At 35.8% G+C, this 24,707-nt stretch overlaps 2 protein-coding genes and 1 pseudogene across 2 annotated transcripts in view; 2 read left to right on the plus strand and 1 right to left on the minus strand.

Annotated features, from left to right (window-relative positions):
- Positions 1-1,149: 1,149 nt before the first annotated feature.
- On the minus strand, positions 1,150-12,931 carry LOC135200942 (transcription initiation factor IIA subunit 2-like). Its single transcript, XM_064229715.1, has 4 exons — positions 12,691-12,931; positions 8,010-8,114; positions 4,796-4,925; positions 1,150-1,468 (listed from the first exon to the last, which is right to left on the minus strand). The coding sequence occupies exons 1-4, from the start codon at positions 12,760-12,762 to the stop codon at positions 1,422-1,424; spliced, it is 354 nt and encodes a 117-aa protein (XP_064085785.1). The 5' UTR covers positions 12,763-12,931; the 3' UTR covers positions 1,150-1,421.
- A 7,842-nt stretch (positions 12,932-20,773) lies between these two features.
- The window catches only part of LOC135200944 (probable insulin-like peptide 7), a 64,144-nt gene continuing 60,210 nt past the window's right edge, over positions 20,774-24,707 (plus strand). The window contains 1 exon segment of the mRNA XM_064229716.1: positions 20,774-20,869. The gene's annotated coding sequence lies outside the window, so the exon portion shown is untranslated.
- The window catches only part of LOC135200943 (uncharacterized), a 20,916-nt pseudogene continuing 17,143 nt past the window's right edge, over positions 20,935-24,707 (plus strand).

Here is a 24,707-nt window from a genome sequence, read left to right on the forward strand (position 1 = left end):
CAGATGGCTTAGATTTTTTTTTTAGGCCTATAAAACATTTTCCAACATACAGGCAGCTTAAACGCAGCCGAAATCTTCAACATTCAAATAAAAGTGTTTTAATTCATATTCCTACATTGAAATTGTTGTTATGACTGTTGAGCTTATTAGGTCTACTGTCATAATGCTGCAGACATGGTTATGTTGACCAGTCCGAGGAGCATGTTAAGTGTGCTTTCATTGATGGCACCACTAACCTTATCACACCACACTTGAACTGAGCAACGTAAAGATAAAAAAAATAAAAAAATCAATTCAAATCATACAAATTAAGAATTATACCAATGCACAAAAGGGATTATATCTATTTAACCATAAGGAAAATAAGGCTAGCTGTGAATTCACAAACTTTTCTACAAGAATGACATTACAAATAAAAAAAATAAAAAAATAGCCCTACTTGGCAACATCACGTTGAGTCTGAGAATATGGACGTGAGTCTGAGAATATGGACGATACAAAAAGAATCATGTCGCATGAGATTTGAGCCCCACTGTACATAGTATTTTTAGTAGAGTAGTATGTATATGAATTTATAAAAATATTCACTTCATTGCATTCCTATAGCAATTAGGTACCCTTGCAAATTAAAAGGAACATAGTTCTCCTACCATAAGAGATGCAATGGAATCATGAATTACATATCTTCTACCTCAAAACTGTCCCAAATCTTTCACATCAAAAATTTCTTAAGTCTTGATGCAGAGACTGCTATCCCAAACTGTCTTCTAAGATTTGATAGAAACTGAATATCAGATTACTTCCACCTTGCACCTTTTGATAGTAGTACCAAGTTAAAACACAGACTGTCTCACCAGCCTCTTAACCTTTTTAACACTGCACTGAGAGGCAATTGTTACGAGAGGGTAGAAAGATGAAAGATGATATGACCAGCAATACAGTAAAAGAGATGAAAGGTGTTGCAGCTAGGAGCCAAAGGGATGCTGCAAAGAACCTTAAGTAGTGCCTACAGCTTACCAAATGAGGTGCACTGACAGCACTAACCACCTACGGGGGTCCCTATGTTTACATCAAACCAACCCCAACAAGACCTAAGCCTGCAAGTGACAATCTGTCACAAAGAAAGCCTAAGGTAAATAAAATATAATCATCATTACCTTACGACTTTATTTTGTAACTGTGACAATAATAAAAATATTTAATCTCCATGACTCATAAAACACATTTCAAATTACCGACAATAAAAAAAGGAGAACAATCCTTCAAGCCATATTAAATTTTCTGTTCTGTCAGAAGAAGTAACTAAAGCAAACACGTGTACATACTATGTAGCTTCCGTCATATCAAACATTAAAAAAGAAAATGCTCCACGACTAATACCCACACAATTCGCTGCCATAAATTGGATTCTTCCAACACCTTTACTCGGCAGTTAAAGGTGTGTTTGATGCATTCCCAGGCCCTGGTCCTGAAATGATCAAGACAATGCAGAGAGATCTGTAGTTATATCTTAAAAACTACTAATCTCCTATAGTATCGAGCCTTAGGTCATAAAATGTCACTTTATTCCTTAAATGTAAAGACCAAGACACCAAAAAAACCACAACCAAGTTTGAAATGTTGAGGCAGCATCGACACTACAGTAAAAACATACTATAAAGATGTCACAATATAACGCTGGGTAACTTTACAGCTCACGCATCACAAACAGATTGAAAACAAGTCAATAACCATAAGTGGAGGTGTCTTAGACAAATAGTGAACTACTGTATGAACACTAGTTTTCCCTACCACCAAACAGATGACATGTTGGTAACTTGGAGGGGGGAGTGTCTTTGCCAAATGTTAAACTGTATGAGTTACCCACTAATGTTATTGACTTGTTTGTAACTAGAAGGTGAGCAACCATCACATTTCAACTTACAGTATTTACAAGTCTCCACAATCCTCGAATCTTTAGGAAAAATTTGGAAACCTAAGCTTTAATTTCTAACGACATGTCGAAGTTGAATCATGTAGTGTGGACTTGAAATTTGTAGCAATTAAATTTGAAATACTTACACTAGTCCAGAGATTTGTCTTGGGCAATGGCCAAAACATATCTCCAACCTCATCACACAGAAGTCCCAGAGTCTGATATCTTTATGTTTACAACATGCTTTGCTGTAGTGTGGATGCACCTTTAATTACAATTCTCTGTTTTCAAGAACAGTAGGAAATATTTATTCAGTTTCTACGTTAGTAAAAAAAACATCATTAAGTGATTTATGATGATCAATGATGAATCAATGAGTACAGTGAAGCTACTCCCCAGTCTGTATTGTAAGTCTGGATACTCATTTTATTGCTTCTTAAACAATGTACTGAATACAGTACAGTACAAGATTCTTAATGGCAAAAGAGCGAGCACATACGTACGTATCTTGATGGTATCATCTTCGAAATATGAGACAAGTACTATTCCACTTTTGTTACATAATTTCAGTTATGTTCAAATTACAATGACTATAACTGTTTCCTTCACTGATTTATAGTTTTTTTAATAGTTCTGCATATTTAAAAACTAAAATTCATATTATTTTAGATATGCCCACTGTTGGGACAGTCACTTTCAAAAAAGAAACATCACATCATATTCAGACTATGAAATAGGTTATTTATACACAGAAGAAATTTTGGTAAGGAAAAAAAAGCAAAAAAATACAAAAATAAATGCTACAATTACTGGACTTAAATGTAGTGATGACAGAAAAAGTCTTACAAAATAAAGATAATTACTAGTCCAGTGTAAGAACACAGTACAGTACTGCAGTACTGTACTTACAAATATAACAATTTAAATATAAAATTTCATATTATATTCACAACAATTCCTCAGAATATATACTTTAAAGTAACAAACAGAAAGATATCTAAAATATAAAGGCAGGCAAACTATTACTACAACATACAAAATAAGAACAAAAGTGGCTTAAGATCTACATAGTTGCATCCATGACAAAAGATTCTACTCCATACATATCTAAATTGGATGTAACATTCCCTACAGCCATAGTGACTCACAGAATTAAATTTATTTAATACCATACATCTCTTTTACCTTTTTAAGTGGCCAGTAGCAGAGTTGTCACTGACATGGCCTTTAATATTGTTAATATTATTATATTATGTTTATTATTCAAGTTTTCTTTGTTTGCATGCTCCATGGGGTAGAAAACTAGGCCATACTCAAAAGCATTATAGCGAGTCAAGAAATGAAGACTTTGGCATTAACATAATATCCGAGAACTAAATCAGTCTATACACAATTTTTTATCCTCAATATGAAGAGACTGTCAGCCTCAAGGAAGATGAAAGATTTTTAATAGTTGGTGTGTAGTGATTGCAGTGAGCCCAACTTGTGCAAAACAAAAACCTTACTGATTCTCCATAATTCACTGTATATTAGCAACACTTAAAAAATTATTTTATATGTTATATCTGGTGACACCTTCAATTCCATTACCTCTTTTACAGAACTCTTGAAAAAGACACCAACCAAAAGCTTTCCAGTAGTACTTACAAAGATGTATTTAATATAGTGTAATTTTCTCATCTTTTTTGCAACCATAATGGAAACATTGTTTTCTTTGAATATACCGAGATTAGGCCATTGTGAAAGATTTTATATTCAGTGCACTTTCTTTTGGAAAGGAACATAAACAATCTCTTTTGGCATCTTTCTTTTCAAAACTAATGCTTTTCTTCAATGTTGCATTCTGCTGCACCAGAATACTTCTTTAAAACCTTGGAGACATACCAGACTGTGAAGCAAGAATTGAAATGTGGTACCAGAAACATTTTTTAGCTTTACTGACTTGCACAGTGACTGCATACGATAGCCTAAGCCTTGCAAATGCTTACATAATAGGTATGCATTACCAAACCAATTACTATGTACATGTGAATTGGTCCCTCATTCAATTTATTTGTTTGCTTTCATCTATACTTTGCAATAGTTCTCATCTCTTGGTCCAGCTTTTCTATATATGTGAACTTTCTTTTTGCTGGAGCTTTCTTTAGCAAGCAAGTAGCTTTGAGGCTTGTTCCGAAAGAATGTTCTCATAATAAGAACATGTCCACTGCCCGTAGGTAATGAAAATTCTGAACTAATTTTAGTTTTGTTAAATGTACCATGCTGTTGCAAAGAGGTGAAAGTATCTTGTATCATAACTAAAACACAAGAGCTTCATAACCTTATAATGTGACCTTTGTAATTTGTAAAGGGCTCATGTCCACTTTACATGTTAGACTTCTTTGTTCCCATGTCACCTAACTCAAAATTTTGTAATGAATGCAAAAATCTCCCACAAAATGTATAACCTAGACCTTGCCTCAGAAAAACAACTAGTAATGTCAAGTCATTTATTAAAACAACCTACTCAGGCTATTATGCTTTTGCAATACAAGAGGTTGAAGAATTAACATCAATAACAAACATCCCAAGTAACCAAACCCTATTACAAGAGCTTCAAAGTACTGTATTATTTACCATACAGAAAATAATCACACAAGCTTTATAACATAGCTTGTTTATTACAGATGTTACAATCAATATTTCCGAATAACTTCCCAACTTTGGTAATTATACATGCATCCTTTAGTAAATTGTATATGAAACACAGCTGTGCTACACAGAACTTTTCTGTAGAAGTAAAATTAACACTACAGGACCTTCGTAATCTCTTAAAAGTAGTACCGACTCACAAAGTTCTACTGTATACAATGAAACCACTTTCTTACTTAGTCGACTCACCTCTGCCATCACAAGCAACAATTTTCAACTTGTCAACTTGGGCAAACTCTTGCACATCTTTAAACTCCACGTCTGACATTAAGAATGTCCACACATTATCACAAAAACGGTAGGTGTTGAGCTTATTGGCCTGAAACAAATAAAAGAAGTATGAAAAATGAGACACTAATTACAGACATTCTTATACAAAATTTTATCCAGGTCTCTCTCATTTTATGACAAAGAATCTGTGGAATCATAAAAACTCATAATGTCTAACCTACAGTGTGAGCTTACTTGTACAGTGCCACATTCTGTAACAGGCTGTCTTACCAAGGTATGTACATACAATAAACGGGAAGTAAAATACTGTATTCCTTCATTGCTTGTATAAAAAGACAAATTTTACATAAAATAATTTTGCAAAGGTATCCATCTAAATAGGTAGATCAAATTAATTAAAATATGACAAATTTTTAACCAATTTGTATTTTTCATAACTTATAAACCTGAGGTCTTAACAGCTGGAAACCGCTAGTTTAAAATAATTGTGTACACAAGGGACTATTGGCATCTGTGCTTGATCACGAGACATGTGGAGCCACCCACATATCCCTCTTTAACTCGTAACCCCGTTAGTTATTCTTCCAACCCAGGTTAGTTGATAGAGGGGCGGTCAGAGGTGGGCCTTTGTATGTTAAGACCTCAGGTTTGTAAGTTATGAAAAATACAAATTGGTTAAAAATTTGTCATTTGTTCATAAACGAAACAAACCTTCGGTCTTAACATTAGGATAGACTTACTTTTGGTGGGAGGTAAGTACTATTAACCAACAGGGAGTTTGCCACCTTTGATCAGTTTTCTGAATACCAGAATTCTACGAAACAACTGACCAGTATTTCAGAATCTAAGACAAATATGAATATCATAGTCAGACTTCTAGGTTGCTTCTTGTGATATCCAGGAAGTCTCAAAGCATGAGAAGGCTTCATGTTCACATGCCTGGGAATTCCAAAATGAACAACAACAAATGCAAAACAACAAGGGGCAAACTAACGTTTTAAAAGGACAGAGGCAAAGCACGTCCTCTCTTAAAGGCGGTAAGAAAATAACTAACGGGATCACGAGTTAAAGTGTGGTATGTGGGTGGCTCCACATGTCTCGTGACCAAGCACAGATGCCAATAGTCCCTTGCGTACACAATTATTTTAAAATTTACCAGTTTCCAGCTGGCGCTGAGTATTTATCCTAATGTTAAGACCGAAGGTTTGTTTCGTATATGAACAAATAATACTACTATGACTCAACTTGCCTGATATCAATCTCTACTGCCTACATGCATATGGCAATGTGAAGAACAAATTTTATGTACAGTATATACAAACACTATCTGCAACCTAGCTAAAATGAGACACACTGAGCTTGAAGCCAGAAAACAATGTACAGTAGTACCTCGAGATACAAAAGGCTCAACTTACGAAAAATCCAAGTTACGAAAGCCAATATGAAAAATTTAACGGCTCTACATACGAAAAGTTTTCAAGATACGAAAGGTTTCTGAAAGTCCGAGATTTGCCCGGATAACAATTTTGAAAATCGCGCCGCGCGCCGCCATCTTGGTACTAGTAGACTCGCCACCATCCTCCTGCTCTCCCATTGGTTCCTGATGCTAGTCGCGGTCTTGAAATCCTTCTCTCCTATTGGCCAGCGTCCCTCCCATCATGCATCTACTATGTATACGTGGTGGCGTGCTTTGGCCACTCGGTACCAGCATTGTTATAGTACGCATGCGGCATTCGTTTTCGGGATCGGCAATGTGTACATTATTTTTTTAAAAAAGTGACCAAGATCTCTCACATGGGATAAGTGATCAATGTCTCTCTCATGGGATAACTGGAAACTTTGCAAGGTTGGTAGAATATCCACTCCCTGCTGAACAGAGGTTGTAGACCAATCATTTACAACATGCATACCAGTACGTATAATCAAGGCACTTCAGTTTATGTTGAGGGTCAGCAGCCGAACATTCAGTACCCCAATCAGTTGCAGAGAGAGCATTTGGTTGAACAAGGTTTTGATGGACACCAGGGCCAACAGAGTCATGAGGTGCAAAGAAAGAACAGAAAGTTGAAATTCTGTATATATATATATATATATATAAATATATATATATATATATATATATATATATATAATATAATATATATATAGATATATATATATATATATATATAAAAAAAAAAAAAAATATATATAATATAAATTAAAAAAAAAAAAAAAACCACCACTACGTAAAGTAAAAAAAAAAGTTAAAAATAAAAAAAAAAAAAAGACGGCAGAAATTAAAGCCGCTTTTCATAAAGTGCAATCATTTGTAGAAGACCCCCCGAAAAGGCTCACACAGGAATTGTGTACGTATATATTTTTTAAAGTGTACGTACGTACATATGTACAAAAGTAAAAAAACGGCAGAAATTAAAGCCGCTTTTCATAAAGTGCAATCATTTGTAGAAGACACCCCCCAAAAAGGCTCACACAGGAACATTGTGAAAAGTAGGCAGAAGCAATCTTCCTTGGATAGTTACGTATGTACGTAGCCTCACTCGAAAGGTAAGCTTCCACATTTTACGTACAGTATATTTCTTGTTACCATGTACACTAATATACACTTTATTTACAGGTTATATTTTGCATTTTTTTTATTAATTTAGGTATTGAATGGTCCAAATTGTTGCAGTATTTCATTGTTTATAGGTCAATTTAGCTTTATTATGAAATTTACTGGGGTGTTTTTGGAGGGCTTGGAACGGATTAGCCATTTTACATGTAAAATGTGGTCCAAGATACGAAAACCTCATGATACGAAAGGCGTCTCGGAACGGATTAATTTCGTATCTCGAGGTACTACTGTACCTTAAACATGATAATTTTATATATTTCTTCTCTTCAAATACCTTAACATGCAAAAATCTGGCTTTTCAATTGTTATTTAAAAGTCTGTCAACTAAAAGTTTTGTAAAGATAAATAAATTACCTTTCAAGTAAATTAACAAAACAATGGCAGTAATGAAGTGCATGAAATTCTGTATAGTACTTACATAGTACAGTACTTCATAACAATTACTAGATAACAATGAGAGAGAGTATTCAACATACTCTATACTATACATATGACTTTCTGAACACAACATTACAAAAGTTTTCAACAACTGTAATTGAGAATAAGACTACTTACCTTAAAAGTAATACGCGCACGAACTTTGTTGGCCAATGCTTGGTTTATAGCCCTGTCAAACTGAAGCAACACACGCAGCGCAAGCGAAGGCGATATCTGCTGGAACTGAAAGATGGAATGTTTAAATTAGTTGCAAGTATGCGAACAATTAAAAATGAACTGTATGCTTGGAGGCATCTTTATATTATATATTTGACCAAAATAGTCTGACTCGGTAGAAGCTGACAATAAACTAATGGCTAAAAAATGTATAGATTTTCACAGCTAGGCTACGCAGGACCTAGGTAGGGTATCAGCTACAGGGCCTATTACTCGACATGGAAACTTAACCTAACTTATGATTATGATTTACCTGTGAGGTCATCTCCTTAATAGCAAACCAAAGAAAGATTTCAACAAGGATAAACCTTCGCTTAACCAAACCCATCCTAGGGTGACGGGCCCTGACCTGGACAGGGGGACTTCACTCCCCTGGACTGGAGGAATGGGAAGTGGGAGGGGTAGGCCTTTCCCCCCCATGTCCAGGAGAGGCGGGTGGAGAGGTAGTGACATAAGGTAGTGTACAGGACAATTTCACCTACACAACTACGCTATTCTGCAGTATTTCCACAGTCTCCATAAGCTACACTTGTCAAATTTTAGGTACAATTCTTAAATAATTAAGGCTAATAGTAGTTAGCTTCAACGTTTTATCACCATTTGTGACAATTTTGATTAGGTCTAGGATATTTAACAAATGTACTCAATTAAAATTGTCGCTGACCTTAGTTTACTAGGTCACTTTCGTTTTGCCTCATTACACTAAGGTTTGGAGAGAAAAGTAAATACTGTAGGCCTAGTAGACAGAGAGGAGAAAAGAGCGGGTTTGTGTAGGCCTACTGAGGCATTAGGCCTAGCCTAAGTCAATACTGTACTATGGATTCTACTGTCCTCGCCTAACTTAAAAATAGCCAGAAGACCTTTAGACGCACAGCTTAAGCCAGCTTAACCTAAGCTAACAGGCTAAGCTTAACTAAGCTTAGGCTACACTAGGCTAAGCTTCTAGGCCTAAGCATAGGCTATGCGTAGGCTAGTTTACACCAGCCTAGTATTAATTATGCCTACCTAGTGGGATATGTGGCCCAAAATCTCCCCTATCCTTCAAAATTTAGGCTTATTAACTACCCAACCGTGTTAATAAAAAAATACCAAAATAAAAATACTAATTGAGCCGTGAGCTTAGGCCTATGACTCGTAGTAGGTCAGGATCGTAGCCTTAGTTAGGGTAAACAACCGCAGATGATCCATCGTCATCGTGCTGGCCAGGCCTTATTCACTCGACATTTAATTGGTGAAACAAGAATAAATTACAACTTTAAGCATAATATTCAAAAGATTGAAGTTTCGTCAACATAATGTGATATATGAAAGCCCCATACGAACTAAAATAAGCATGTGAGCTCTTCGTAAAATGTTTTCAAGGCAGTTTTGAAATCCAATATGGCGGCTACCGTGTGGATGTACAGGTTCTGATCAGTGACGACAACCATCTTTCCCAGCCTTCCCAGCACTCATTTGAACAATGTTAGCGTATAAATGTAACGTTTATTGATCTTACTCAAGATTGCAGTTGTAATCAGCACAATAAAACAACATTATGTTGCCTATATTACTGAAAGTATGAAACTTGTTATTCCCGGGGTCATGGTTTGAACTGAATTCATTTTTACCTTGTAATCGGTGGTTTTTATCCTTACTGCCATCACAACTGAAACTCCACAGTGCTTATTTGATTGTTATTATACACATTTTGGTCTCAATTCACTCCACATTGCACTTTAAACAAGTTGCTGTTCCTGGTTCTTAAGAGCGCGCACCACAAACACAGTTACGAGCAGCAGACGACGAAACTGCCGTTTTATTCCCTAAATTGTTTACTTTACTCGTTACTTGGTTCAAATTTACTTTATTTAAAAATCTTAATCTAATATATGTATATTATCCCTTTTTTGCAACCAAATTACCCTGAAAAATTACAGGCGGTCCCCGGGTTACGACGGGGATTCCGTTCTTGAGATGCGCCGTAAGCCGAAAATCGTTGTAAGCCGGAACATCGTCTAAAATCTTAAGTAAACCTTACTTTTAATGCTTTGGGTGCAATGAAAACTATGTAAACTGCATTCCTATGGCATTTTTCATCAAAGAAACCTTCAAATATTGATTATTTTGCATTTTTGGTGTCATATTTCATCTCCCAGATGAGCATTGTAGGCATCATAACCCTGGAACATGCGTCGTAACCCTGGAAATAACGTCTATTGACAAGCGTCGTAACCTTGGAACGTCGTAAGCTGACACCGTCGTAACCTGGGGACTGCCTGTACTTCTAAAGTAGATACAATTCAATGTTTCTAACGTTTTCGTACATCTGGCTGCCGAAAACCATAGAGGAACGACTAATGATAAGTGGATTATATTTTTTTTTTTGCTTTTTTGTTTTTGCTAGCACTTTTCATTGATTTCAGTCTATATTAGTATTTTGAATTTCTTTAATAACTGTATGCCAGAAATAAATGTAACCTTTAATGTTTGCATGCTAAGAATGGCAAAAATCATCGTTGCCACATTTGTGGAGGCTTCACACATACGCCGATTCATTATTATAAACTGTTTCCATGAATTCTAGTTGTCATAGTAATGCAATAATGATAAAATTGCTTTAATATTTATGTAAATATACTTCCAATACATAGCCTAATTTCACCGATTTCAATGTTTTGTGTGTAGTCTTATACCCAGTTTGGAGGGTCAACACATACCAAATGGCAACAGAGAGAGAGAGAGAGAGAGAAAGGAAGGCGAAGGAACAAAGAAGGAAAGGGGTGGCGGTGGAGGGGGGGGGGGGGGAAGGTGGAGCTTTTTACCCGTGTTCGTATCCATTTCTGCATAATGGAGTTTTTGTCTCTTGGTACAAGGACAAGTGTCGTTATTCTTTACGATTAGTGATTCACGATGCCCTTATAAATTACGGCACTGGGTGTAATGCACTTTAGCAAAACCTCGTTCTGATACCAGTGTTCGTTACAGAAATAGGTATTGTCCAAATACGTGCTTGCACTGTCGCTGAAACCCATAGTAGGTATGCTGCTTAGTTGTCAATCAAGTTTTTTGTAATAAAGTATTTTTTACAAGCTAGCTATTGAATAAATTTGTATTTTTCTCAATCAAAACATATGCCCCTCAAAGCTAACTTTGCTCTTTTAATGACTTTCTGGTCACTGCAAATTTGGCCCCATAATTTCTTACGGTGCGATAACATAGGCCCAGGGACCGAAAACGATTGCGTCACACTACGGCGATAATCCGGCAGTAAAACATCTTCATATATCCAAAAAGTAAATAATAAAGATATATATGCGCATTACGATTATAACAATTACATGAATAGCTGATAATCTGCATGAATAACTGGTAAACTGTTCTGCAAGAAAGTTGAGTAAAGCAATTATTTACAATAGGTACAAAAGCCAAGATGTCGTGACGTCATAATACAGGACTTAAACGAACGTTCTAATTCCAAAAAATAATTACTTAAATTTGAGTCAGAATCGAGTTACTTTTTCAATAACGAATATTTTCAAATTAATCATCATAAATATATAAAATACTGATGTTTTACTATTTATTTAAAAAACTATCCAAGTGCACGCTACGTCGTCGTCTTCTACCAAAACAGTTGTTAATAACAAACATCGTGGTAAGTTTCCGTGTTCCGATTGTTGTGATGAAAGTGCCCCAGCGTCTGTGGGTACAAGTGGTGTGTGGAATTATCACAGGAAATGGGAAGTTTATTGACACAAGCGACTTCGTAAACATCGAGATGGCGTCAATCTTCTAAATATTTCGAGTTGTAAGTAAAAATGTTGAACACGTTTTGTTGAGATTTGGACTGCCTTGTACCACCATTTCACTACCCTCTGTTTAAATCTTAAAATTTGGCCTTGATTTCTAACTTTGGAGAAAATACTTACTTTGAAAGGAGAGTAGAGGTCTTTAGCTCCGTTTCTCACCAACAACAAGTCGCGACTGATGCCCATCTCCAGTGTCAGGACGCATTATATATAATGTACTTTTTTTGGGATTGTCCACGCTGATCGTTACATGGTCCACTCTGTACCCTGCAGTTTTTTACCCTAAACTGTAATCAACCCGTACTTTATCGGAGGGTGGCCTAGCCGCGGTAGTCGGTGAGTTGGCCAGTTTGTTTGTTTGTATGGTGCTTTTACGTTGCATGGAACCAGTGGTTATTCAGCAACGGGACCAACGGCTTTCCGTGACTTCCGAACAACGCCGAGAGTGAACTTCTATCACCAGAAATTCACATCTCTCACTCCTCAATGGAATGGCCGAGAATCGAACCCGCGACCATCGAGGTGGAAAGCAAGCACCATGCCAACCACACCACTGAGGCGCTTAAGTTGGCCAGTCCACGCGGTTGTTTACCCTAGGAGGCCTAGCCTATGCTGCGAATATAGGTAGTAGGTAGCTTACGCTGCCCTATAGAGTAGGTAGTCTAATTTTTTCCTTCATAAAGTAAACCTATTAGTAACCCCAAAAAATCTAAAGTACGTCTGGAAGGGTAAAATATGCTCATAAGCGTAGGTCTACTTGCGGTGACTAAGCAGAGGAAATGTAAACAAACCTGTATGAGTTCGTCCAGACTCTCCTGCAGGGTATTTCCCAGGGTGGTATTTCTGTATAATTGGTACGTCATCGTCGTTTTTTGGGTCCTCGAGGTCGATATATATACTTCGGTCGGGTCTCAGCGCATTAAATAACTTTCAAAGATTCGGTCTTAGGCCTAATTTAACCAGGAGAAACTTAGGTGTTGCTTTGCCTTCGAGCCAGTCAAGCTTCAGCTATATCGTACCGACTTTGTTCGATTTGCTGTCCAGTGACTTGAATGACTTTTTAAGATAAATTATTCGTTTTTCCAATTCACACATCCTTGAAATATACTTATATTTAAATTATAATTTTAGTATTTTGTATATACGTGCCGATTAAGAGCTGAATTTGTGTTTAAATATAAGAGAAATTATTAAATCCTTGGTGTATCGTTCATGCATTCGGCCAAATGGTGTCGTCATTCTCCGATTTCATTTATTTTGAAAATAATAATTTCAATTGTTGTTCCCATAGCCGTTGGTAAGTGATGATGTCAGAATTCAAAATATTTATGTTTCTAGTATATTGTATAATTAAAATTAAAATTACTGTTGAAATAGAAGAGAAATGAGTGAATCTTTGGTGTCTCGGAAAAGCCAAGGTTCGGTAGACGCATTCGGACGAAGAATATCGTCATTGTAAGATCTCTCCCGTTCTTCTTCATTTTGTAAACAATAATCGACGGAGGTTCCTATTAAATAAGCAAGAGATGGAGGACGAAACCCTAGGGAAAGAGCTGATAAAATTCTGGGAAACAATATACCAAAAAGAAGAAAACAAAATAGGAGAGATGTGGAATGAAAGCGAGAAAGAACAGTAACAACATGAAATGGAAGAAATAGTGAAAAGATTAGGACAGCAGATGAAATGCCGTATATCTTTAAGGGAACATATGCATGGAGTGTATGACCCAACAGAGACAGAGATTAGACCCATGGAAGAAATCAACATAACAGAAGAACTTGAGAAAATGAAGACAAATAAAGCACCAGGACCAGATGGAATGACGCCAGTACTGTTCAAATTACTCTTAAAAAGTAACAACTTTCAAAAAGAATTGGCAGAAGGTTTAAATAACATACTGAAGGGCAGGAAAATGCAGGAAAGCTGGTTTAAGTAAAAACAACACCTACGCCCAAAAAACAAAACTCCACAGTCAAAGATCTAAGGCCAATTGCTCTAACAAATGCATCATATAAAATCTTCATTGGGATCCTGAGAACCAAAATAAAAAAAAAACATATTAGAAATATAGGAAAAAGGAATGAACTGCAATCGGGCTTTACCGCACAAAGGAGAGGAGTCGATAATTTATATATCTTACAATACTGCATACAAGAAACGTACAGAAGAAAGGACCCATTATTTGTAGTATCAATAGACTTCCAAAAAGCATTTGACTCAGTTAATAGGAAAAAGCTCATTGAGGTCATGATGAAATATAGGCTACATGCAGAAGTAATAAATGCAGTTGCAAAGATATATACAAATGATGTAACAAGCCTATGCCTTAACAATACAGAACAAAAAGAACTAAATGTAACTAATGGAATAAGACAGGGATGCAATGGCTCAACCATATTCTTTCTATTAATAACGTACCTGATAATAGAAAAATTAGAAAATACATCAGAAGGTTTTAGAAATGAAGTAATAAGGATAGTGGCACTATTATATGCAGATGACGGATTAATACTAGGGCACATACTAGAAGAAATTACAAAATCAGTAAAAACCCTTATGGAAATCGCAAGTGAATGTGGCCTAAACATAAACTAGGACAAGAGTAACATACTAATATACAACGACTGGTACAGTATCGATGATGTGGAGAATATGGAACACATAGAAGGAATAAAAATAGTTAAGAATATTAAATACTTAGGAGTAATAAACAATCAACAACATGAAAGACTGCTTCAGAAGAACAAGATAAAAAGGGCCCAAATTAAAGCAAAGCAGATGGCAAATATGGCCAATGCAGTCATCAATAAAAGCTGTAGCAGAGTAAAAATAGGAAAATTGTACTGGAAAGGACAAGCGATGCCTTCATTCATGTATGCAATGGAAGTCATGAAACTTGACAGGAAAACAATAAATGAATTTCAGAAGATAGACAATAAAGTATACGGAGCAATTTTGAAAGCGCCAAGTTACACAGCAAGTTGTGCGTTAAGATCTGAAATAGGGGCCTCTTTCTGCCAATCTAGAGATATCAAGAATAAACTATTCTACCTGAAACATACACTGAAGAATGGTGGAAATAGGCTCCTATATGAGATAACCATGGATCAGTATGAAAAAAAAACCTGGATAATGCAAGTAAAAGAGTATATGAAAGAACTAAACATAAACTTGAGTAAAAAAGTAAAATTGAAGCAGTTAAAGACAAACAGTTAAGAGAAATAATAACAATTGGAACAGAAAAACATGGCAGAAAGAAATGAATGAAAAGTCAACGTTAAGAATCTACAGAAAATATAAAGAAAAACATAAGAGAAGAAATCTGGTATGACAACACTGAAAAAATGCTGATCAGTAGGGCCAGACTAGGTATAACTAGGATTAAATGACAGAAATAGGATAAAAGGAGAAGATACAAAATGTTTATACTGTGAGCAACAAAATGAAAATTTAGAATATTTCTTACTTTACTGTCCAGCATACAATGAAATTAGAAATAGATATAGCTTTATGCAGCAACCATATCAAGAAAATAAAGAGGAATTAGTAGCAAATATACTCTTATTGGTAGAATAGGAAAGATTTTATAAAAGAAATGTGGTATTTCAGAGAGAAGAAGCTCAGACAACACAAACAAAGGAGGAATAAAAGAAGCAAGGGAGCCGTTTCAAAGGCATATCCCACTTACTACTACTACTACTACTACTACTACCACTACTAGCCTGTGCTCAAAGTGACTTCAATCAAATAAATTTATGTGAAAATTGCCTTTGAACTGGGTAATTATGTTTTAAACTTCTAAAACTAAAATTTAAGGCATTTCCTCCTAGTTCTCGACCTTTATTAGGTTCGAGTGTCCTTATTTCCGGGATTATTTCCATCCCAAAACAACTAAAATTAATTGTAACTCCTCGTAGTTCGCGAACATTATCTGTTATAAAGAGATTTTGAAGATGAGAGTAGCTTTGATGCTCTCGATAAAAGTTGGTCGTATAAATGTTATGGACGAAGCTGTTACCTGTTATAAACTAAAGCTAATTGTTACCTTCAAGCGAAATATCTTTTTATTCTTTGGAATCTTATCTTTAGCCGATTGTTTCTGCGTATTTCATTAATGTGTGTGTGTGTGAGTATACAATGAGTGTGGATTTTTTACACCATTTTAGCAACACATGTGATTAGAAGATTTCATAAGATAATAATAATAATAATAATAATAATAATATATAATATAATAATAAATAATAATAATAATAATAATAAAGAAAACATCTCGCTTTCGTTAAAGAAGTGAAATAACTGGAAAGGACCAGTATTTTTTTCTTTGTAAATTCTCTAATCTTCGTCGGAAAAACCGAACTGGACAGAATTACGAGAAACCTTTTGAAAATACGAAGTTGTCTCACTTTCAGTATAAGACAAATGTAAGTGAGCTTATATATATATATATATATATATATATATATATATATATATATATATATATATATATATATATATATATAATATATATATGAGGGCCTCAGAACCACAAGGTGGTAAACGCCACTTTTTAAAAAATGAGTAAATAGGCCTGAAAGTCTAGCATTCATTACTCTGCTTCTAAGAAAGATATTGATGTAAACTAAGTTTCATATGAAAGCCCTACCCATTATAAATTTTTGGTGAAAATTAAAAAAAATTGTGGGGTGCGCTTGTGCGCTAGCATTCAAAATGTACGCCTAACCCCCCACATTTGTGTATATTTTATATATAACCAGCACGTAAACCATAATTAAATGTGTAAATGGATAATAAAGTGTTATTATATTCGTGTTATAACAGCAGTAGATGTAATAATAATAATGATGATGATGATGATGATGATGATGATGATATTAAAGAAATATATACAAATAATATCAATAATAATGGTAATACAGTAATATTTGTTAATAATACTGATAATAATAATAATTATAATAAAATGTGTACTCACCATGAAAATACTTTCGTGGTATAACAATCATGGATGTTATACTGATGATAATAATAATAATAATAATAATAATAATAATAATAATAATAATAATAGAAGAATTGATAATAATATTATTAATGATAATAGCAAATAATAATGATAATACGGTAATATTAGTATGATGATGTTGACCATGATAACATCCCATCATCATAATGTTTAGCCATTAAAATAATCATCACCAATATCATAATAATAATCAAACACAAAAAAATTATAGAAAAATAATACTACTACACTCACTACTACTTCTCTAAGAAAAGTAAATGTTTTATCTGTATCACCCATGAAAATACTGTACATCCCTCTTAAGAACTTGAAACATAAGGGGAGGTGGGGAAATGTAAACTGTGCGGTGATTGGCCGACAACTTACGGCCGCCCTTTTGGGGAAAATAAAAATGCTGATTTGCTTAGAACTGACTACCCGCTTAGTGACGCGCGCTCTCATTGGCTCACTCTTGAGCTGCATCAACGTACGTCCCTTGGGTTGGTTCTAACTGAGATCTTATGAGGCTGTTACCTCCGCGCGACAGAACGTTCATTCATGTAGACAAAATCGATAATTCCTACTGCTCAAGTAGGGATTTCGACCTTTTTGAAACTCCTGAATAGCATAAAAATGCAACAAATAGACAGAGGAAACGTTGCCAAATCTACTGGTACGCCTAACTCAATATTGGTGGGGTGGCGTTTACAACGCTGTGGTTCTGAGGCCCTCTATATATATATATATATATATATATATATATATATATATATATATATATATATATATATATATATATATATATATATATATATATATATATATTAGTTTCCTGTAAAAGAAAAACTATTGTAGCCCCTTTGTCTGTCCGTCCGCACTTTATTCTGTCCGCCCTCAGATCTTAAAAACTACTGAGGCTAGAGAGCTGCAAATTGGTATGTTGCTCGCCCACCCTCCAATCATTAAACATACCAAATTGCAGCCCTCTGGACTCAGCAGTTTTTATTTTATCTAAGGTTAAAGCCAGCCATGATTGTGCTTCTGGCAACGATATAGGATAGACCACCACGACCGGGCCGTGGTTAAAGTTTCATGGGTCGCAGCTCATGCAGTATCATACCGAGGTCGCCTGAAGATACCTAGATATGTTTTCGGCGGCCTTGATTATACGCTGTAGCTGCTGTACAGCAAACTCGATTACGCCGAAGAAACCGACGCAATTTTTACTTGTCTATGCAGGGTGTCCATAAAGTTCCAGTACCATTACAAGCAATAAATACTTGTAATGGTACTGGGACTTCATGGACACCCTGTATAATTACTCTACTTTATTGGTAGATTTTTTTTCCTAACATCTTTCAGATCCAAAAGGCAGTGAGGTGATATTGTAGAATGAAGAATTGATATTTTAAAGTATTTCATCTTTTCGTTAAGCTGAATCTTATCAGTTTTTTGTAATTTCAAGCTTAAGCTTAGCAGGTAGATATGATTTGTATAGAGTAAATTTGTTTTCTCAATATCTCAGTTCTTTTGTCAAAAAATTAATCTTATCATGTTTTTTTTTTTTTAATCTTAAGCTTGGCATCCACCCCCACTGCCATTCCACGCCCCTTCCCCCCAACTCCCCTACCCATTGAAATTCCTTTATAGCTGAACTTTTTTTTAACCCTTTGTGGTCAAAAATTGTTAACATTGAAATCTATAATTTCAAAAACAGGTTTATTAATTACTAATACTATTATTTTCATTTAATTATAAGGATATATACATTTGAGAATATATGATTATTTTTTTGCCCCATAAGAAATATCCTAGCCTCACCGAGACGGCCCCCTCCCCCTCCCCCCACAACTGATGGAACCCCAGCTACGCCACTGATGCAGAATATGAATGGTAAAGTAAGGTACTATATTTATTTATTTATTTTACAGTATTGTTTTCGTGTTGATATCCGTAACAACAACAAAAACAGCAATAACAACAATTTTATTATAATAATTACCATTACTATTATTGTGGAAAAGTAAATCCACAATAATATGTTCTGATCTTGTTATTTAAAATACAAAGCAGAAAGCTTTCGAAGACCTGCACGGTCCTCCTTGTCAATCTCTTTTTTTTTTTTTTTTTTTTTTTTTTTTTTTGTTTTTTTTTTTTTTTTTTTTTTTTTTTTTTTATTCATTTATTTTTGGTCCTCCTTGTCAATCTGAATACAATTATTAACAGTGACCATACAAGAACTTTGTTTTTTGACTCGTTTACAAATAGCCTGTTTGATGATGTAGTTGGCTCTTCACGTTATCCCCTCGTTCTCCAACGGCTAACCAGCTAATCGCCTAGATCTTCGAAGTGGCGGTTCGTCTCTTGAATCGTTTGATCTGTTGTCCATAGCAGCTTGGGCGCCTGCAACAAGGGACACGGGATGTGTGTCTGTTACCTGAACGAAAGAAGATGAGGCAGCGGCAGTATCAAAGGTGGCTAGATTATTGGTGTTATTACTATGCAACCTTTCTCTGTTATAATCTCTTATAAACTGACAGCAAATTATTTCATTTAAAATAAAATCTTCTTGCGTAAAGGCTTTATTGCCTTCCATAGAGAGACCCCTGTTAATAATTGCTCCTTCAACTAACCTTCTAATACTTGTATCCTTACTATTGAAAAATTACTTTTGACTCGTTTCCAATTTTTGTTTGCAGTGATCGTCATTTAAACTATGTGAGACTAGTGCATTATTCTCAGCATGTAAATTATAAGCTCCTTTGTGTTCATTAATTCTGATTGGTAGCCCCCTCCCACTTTCTCCGTAATATTTCTTATCGCAATCAGACAAGGTATTTTATAAACACCAATTTCTTTGTTAAAGCTTTAATTATATTTTAAATAACAAGATCAGACATATTATTGTGGATTTACTTTTCTATTTTATTTTATTAACTCGTGTGATTATGAGGTTTCTTTGAATTATTATTATTATTATTATTATTATTATTATTATTATTATTATTATTATTATTATTATTATTATTATTTATCTGTCAATTCGATGAGATTAGAGAAAAACTAATAGTGAGAATTATATGAATCTGTCATATTGGTATCGTGGCTTGAATTATCAAATAATTATTTACATATAAAAATAAATCTTTCACTTCAAAAATAATAATTCTTTCCCTATAAAAATAGTTATTCGCTGAACAAAATAATTTTATCTTTAGAAAAATAATTCATTCCTTATAAAAATCATTCTTCCTTACAAACATTATTTGCTCTCCTTAAAAAAATTATTTATTTTCCTATACAAAGTAGATCTTCCATACAAAAAATAATTGTTTCTCTGTAAAAATAATTCTTTCCATGTGAAAATAATCCTTTCCTATAAATATAATTCCCTATAAACATTTGTTTCCATATGATAATAATTCATCCCTATAATCCTTGTTTTCTTATAAAACTCATTATTCCCAGAGAAAATTATTGTTTCCCCGTAAAAATAATTATTTCCATGTGAAAATAATTCTTTCAAAAATAATTTTCGGTCCGTCAATAATCCGCGAGAATCATTACTATCTTCGAAAACTCGCCGATCTTTTTGCGCGTCTTCTGAAGAAAACGAGTCTTCATTGGCCATTATAAACTCGCCAGCAAGAGGAGCCACCTGACGAAGGATTAAAGAAGTCCTGACACCTGAGACGGGACGCCAGCCAATGGGGGGTCGCGGAATGAATGGGCTCTCTCCTCCTGGCCAATGGGAAGGGCCGTTGCAAAACAAAAGACGACGCGCGTGGGATGAGATGAGGTGGGCTCTCGAAGCCAGCTTTACTTATATACTTCTTCTCCTTCGTTTCTCCGGCAAAGAATTGCGAGACGGCTGGCGGATCGGGTGTGCTGCTGTGTCGTGCTGCTGCTGCTGACGATGACGAAGTAGTAGTCATAAGTTGGTGAAAGAGGGTTCCAGCAGGTGAACGGCGCTGAAGTTGGTACAAGCGAGTGTCGGCAAAGGAGGACAAGAAAAAAACTTCACTGATGAACAAGGATATGGTGAGTTGAACTCTCGAGATTAATATTGATCTCTTATTTTTTCCTAAATCCGTATTTCCGTCCAATCCCCCCGACTCCTCTCCACGCTTCTGTCTCTTCCTAAGGTCTTCCATCTTCTAGGAAGCGGTAGGACCCGCCACTTCCGTCAGGGGGTTAGATCCAACGCTCATGTCTACCGTCTTTTCGTAATTTGTTCAAGGTTGTGTTAGACAAGGCAGTCAGTGGCATAAATGTCAGTATTTCTTTCAAAGATGGAAGAGAACTGGTCTAGGGTCCAGACCACCTGATTCAAAGGCTTCCTTATTGTTGATTGCGTAATTCCCTTTGATAAGCGGTGGATTAAATGACTGATTGATGTTTAATGAATATTATCCCGTTGGTCTTTTTAAAGTGGAATAATTGTCTTTTATACACAGGGCCTAAGCATCATCGCCTTTTCCTGCCCCCGGTCCTAGCATAAAAACTGGGCCCCTAGGACCCCCCCTGAACTCTTCCCCTACCCCCCACAACCGTCACCCCCAACCCCTCCCCACCCAACAGTAGTTTGTAACTTTCTGACTTCACTGTCTGTTACATCCTTTGATTTTCTTTGTGCTACAGAGAGATAAATTTAAATAGATAAGCTACTGTCACCCCGCCCCCCGACCCCGAGAACTCCCGGGCCCCGGGGAAGAAGTACCCTTCCCCCCCACCCACCCCCGACAGCCCCCCAATCCTTGAGCTCTGTTTATGCTATAAGGCAGCGGGAGGTATAAGCGCAGGTTCGTTTCTAAATGCTTGAATGTTACTTATACATAATTATGAAAACGGTACGAGATTAATTTGAATAAAAATAATGACAGATTAAAAAGCTTATCGTGTGGACTACTTTTACAATTCTACGATGAATTTCTCGTCATAAAGCAAGTGAGACTATATAATTATAAATTTTTCATTAATATTTCCGACCCTTGGAATGTCAAAATCAAAATCTAAAATTATGGAAAATAAAAAAAATGCCATTATAAATTTTCATTAACATTTGTGACCCCTGGAATGTCAAAATCAAAATCTGAAATTGTGGAAAATAAAAAAATATATCACTTGGAATCAAAATATCAGATAAGGTTGGTTAATTTATCAAGCGCTTAGCGGAAGTCTTATCTTAATAATAAACGAAAGTATAATAAAATGAAATAAAATAGATATTAGTATATCTAAAATGTCACTCTTTACCTATCATTCTTATAGGCCATATCGATTCTTTGTGCATACGAAACAAAAATAATCTAAATAACTTTATTTTAAGGAAAGCCTTAGAAATAAAGCAATGAGGGATTTCTAATGAAATGTAGAAATTCATAACAGATCCGACCTCCAGCTTGCTCAGGGTGACTGCTAAAATCTACGGTTAAAATTCGCTATATTTTATTAGGAAAAATTGTTCTGCACTGTTTAACATGCACGATATCTATTTTTTACATTTTCATTTTGATAAATAAACAAAATCATAAATATCCCATCTTAAAATTCCTGCATCTCTAACTCAACGCGAAATACCTTTTCAAACTTTGTGAGGTCGGTCCTTCACAGACCTTTCCTACACCCCAACAACAACAACAAGAGCAAGGAAGTAGTTTGTAGGCTTACTCACCGAGTAAGCGGAAATTCATAACAGAAACTTAAAAATACTTTAGTTTATCTATGGTGCATCACCGTACTGTGACCGAAATATTAAGTCAAAAGCCACAACTATGTATTTGAGCATACTGTATTTAACAAATTTAAAAAAAATCATTAAAGTAACGATAAACATTTTTAACCATTTTGTATTTTGATATTAAATTAATTAAAATGAATAAATGAACCATTTTTGTATTTTTGATAAAAAAATTCATTTAAAATAAAAAATCAAAAAAATTAACCATTTTTGCATTTTGATAAAAATTCACTAGAAAAAATTAAACCATTTTTTTTTATTTTGATAAGCACACCCTTGCTCACGTACATAACTGTAGATTTTTACTTATTAATCCTTTCACCAGTTTCTGTAGCTTCTCTCCACAACACCCACTAACAATGTATAACCTGCAAACGCCAGTCAATTTCACAATTTTTAACCAACTTCCACACCAAAAACGAGTCCCTCTCCAGTCTTACAAATTCTAACATAAGCTTTACTTTGTTGTCACAAAACTTACAATTGTTGCAGCCTACTAGGCAATTTATAGGTCAGTGTTTGTTTTATGTTTTTTTTCGTTCTTTAATCAAATTTTTTTATGCAATGGTACTGATCCAAACGTAATTTTTCTTTATTTAGATACACACTGCTCTTCTCCTGTCAGCATTTTTGTTATCTATCATAGTTTTTTAAAACTGAAAATGATAATATAAGCCCTCCTGTGAGTATAGTGAGTGACTTCAAGTCAATAGCCCCTATGGTGGACTTATTCCATATATGAATAGGGTTCATCTTCTGAATAATAATAATAATAATAATAATATACTTTATAAAAGTAATGGCTACTTCAGCAGCATTACACTTGTAGAGATTCTTCTCTATTTTCCGAATAGCGGCTTTTTCCGTGCTACTTAGACAGGCTAGTAGAGCGCCTATGGAGGTCATGATCAAATACAGAGCCAAAATTGGTGTATATATTTGAATTTTACAGATAAACTATGATACCATAGTTATCAAAGTCATTAACGATATATATATATATATGTCTCTCTCTCTCTCTCTCTCTTTCTTGAAGCAAGCGAGCTTTCGTCTGGAGCTGCCAGACATCCTCGGGCTGGGAAGCTGAGGGTGGACTGATCTTGAAGCGGTGTCCGTCCTCGTTTATATTTGGAGTTGACAGCAGGGGGTCCGCCCCATGCTGATCTACTATTGGCTGGTGGCGGTAGGTCTTCGTTTTCATTGGTGGCTTGAACCGGGTCTCAAGCCACTTTCCATGCGTTTGATGGTTGCGATACTGTAAGTCTGCAGCCGCCTAGACCTCCTTAGCGGCGCGGTTACGTCGATGGGCGTTTCGCTATGCTGCGGGACGTCACGGCTAACTTGATTATGATTGGCTGCGGGAGTATCTCGTTCGGGGGCGTCGTCTTCCGTGGAGTTGTCGTGCTCGGTGGTGTCATTGTTGGTGGCAGGTCTTCTCATACTCATAGGGAGGAGAAATTCTTCCTGCGTCGTATTTAGTGTAGGTCTTACTTGCTGGATGAGAAGCGCCTCCAGCAGGCGTAACCGACGGGCATCAGGGGCCTTCCCGATGATCTTCGTGTTTTGGATGATCACATCCCCGGGAGATGGCCTCTTGATGTTTGGTGCGTGCGTGATTTTTGATAGCCCCTCTTGGGCGTGGCACGAGAGTCTCTTCGACAGGCGCATGGTGGTCATACCAACGTAGGCGCCGCTGCAACCGCGGACTGGGCATGTATACTGGTACACCACATGCGTCTGCTTCAGGGGGTCCTCGTACCTGTGGGAGAGGGGTTATTTTTCATAATTAGGTCGCGCGTCTCCGATTCTGGTAGTAGATAATTAGGTCGATATTTTTGGTGTCGTCGGTCGGGGATACGTTTTCAGAAATAATTTTCTTGACTGAGTCCTCTTCTTCACGGTAATGTGAGCTCATGAAGGCTTTATAATACAGCTTGATATTATCCTGGGGGCGGGGTTGCGGGCTCTCACTACCGTACCATTTCTCCAGGGCTGTACGGAAGAGGACTCAGTCAAGAAAATTATTTCTGAAAACGTATCCCCGACCGACGACACCAAA

Source organism: Macrobrachium nipponense, chromosome 27, assembly GCF_015104395.2.
Source record: "Macrobrachium nipponense isolate FS-2020 chromosome 27, ASM1510439v2, whole genome shotgun sequence".
In the NCBI taxonomy this organism is placed as follows: domain Eukaryota; kingdom Metazoa; phylum Arthropoda; class Malacostraca; order Decapoda; family Palaemonidae; genus Macrobrachium; species Macrobrachium nipponense.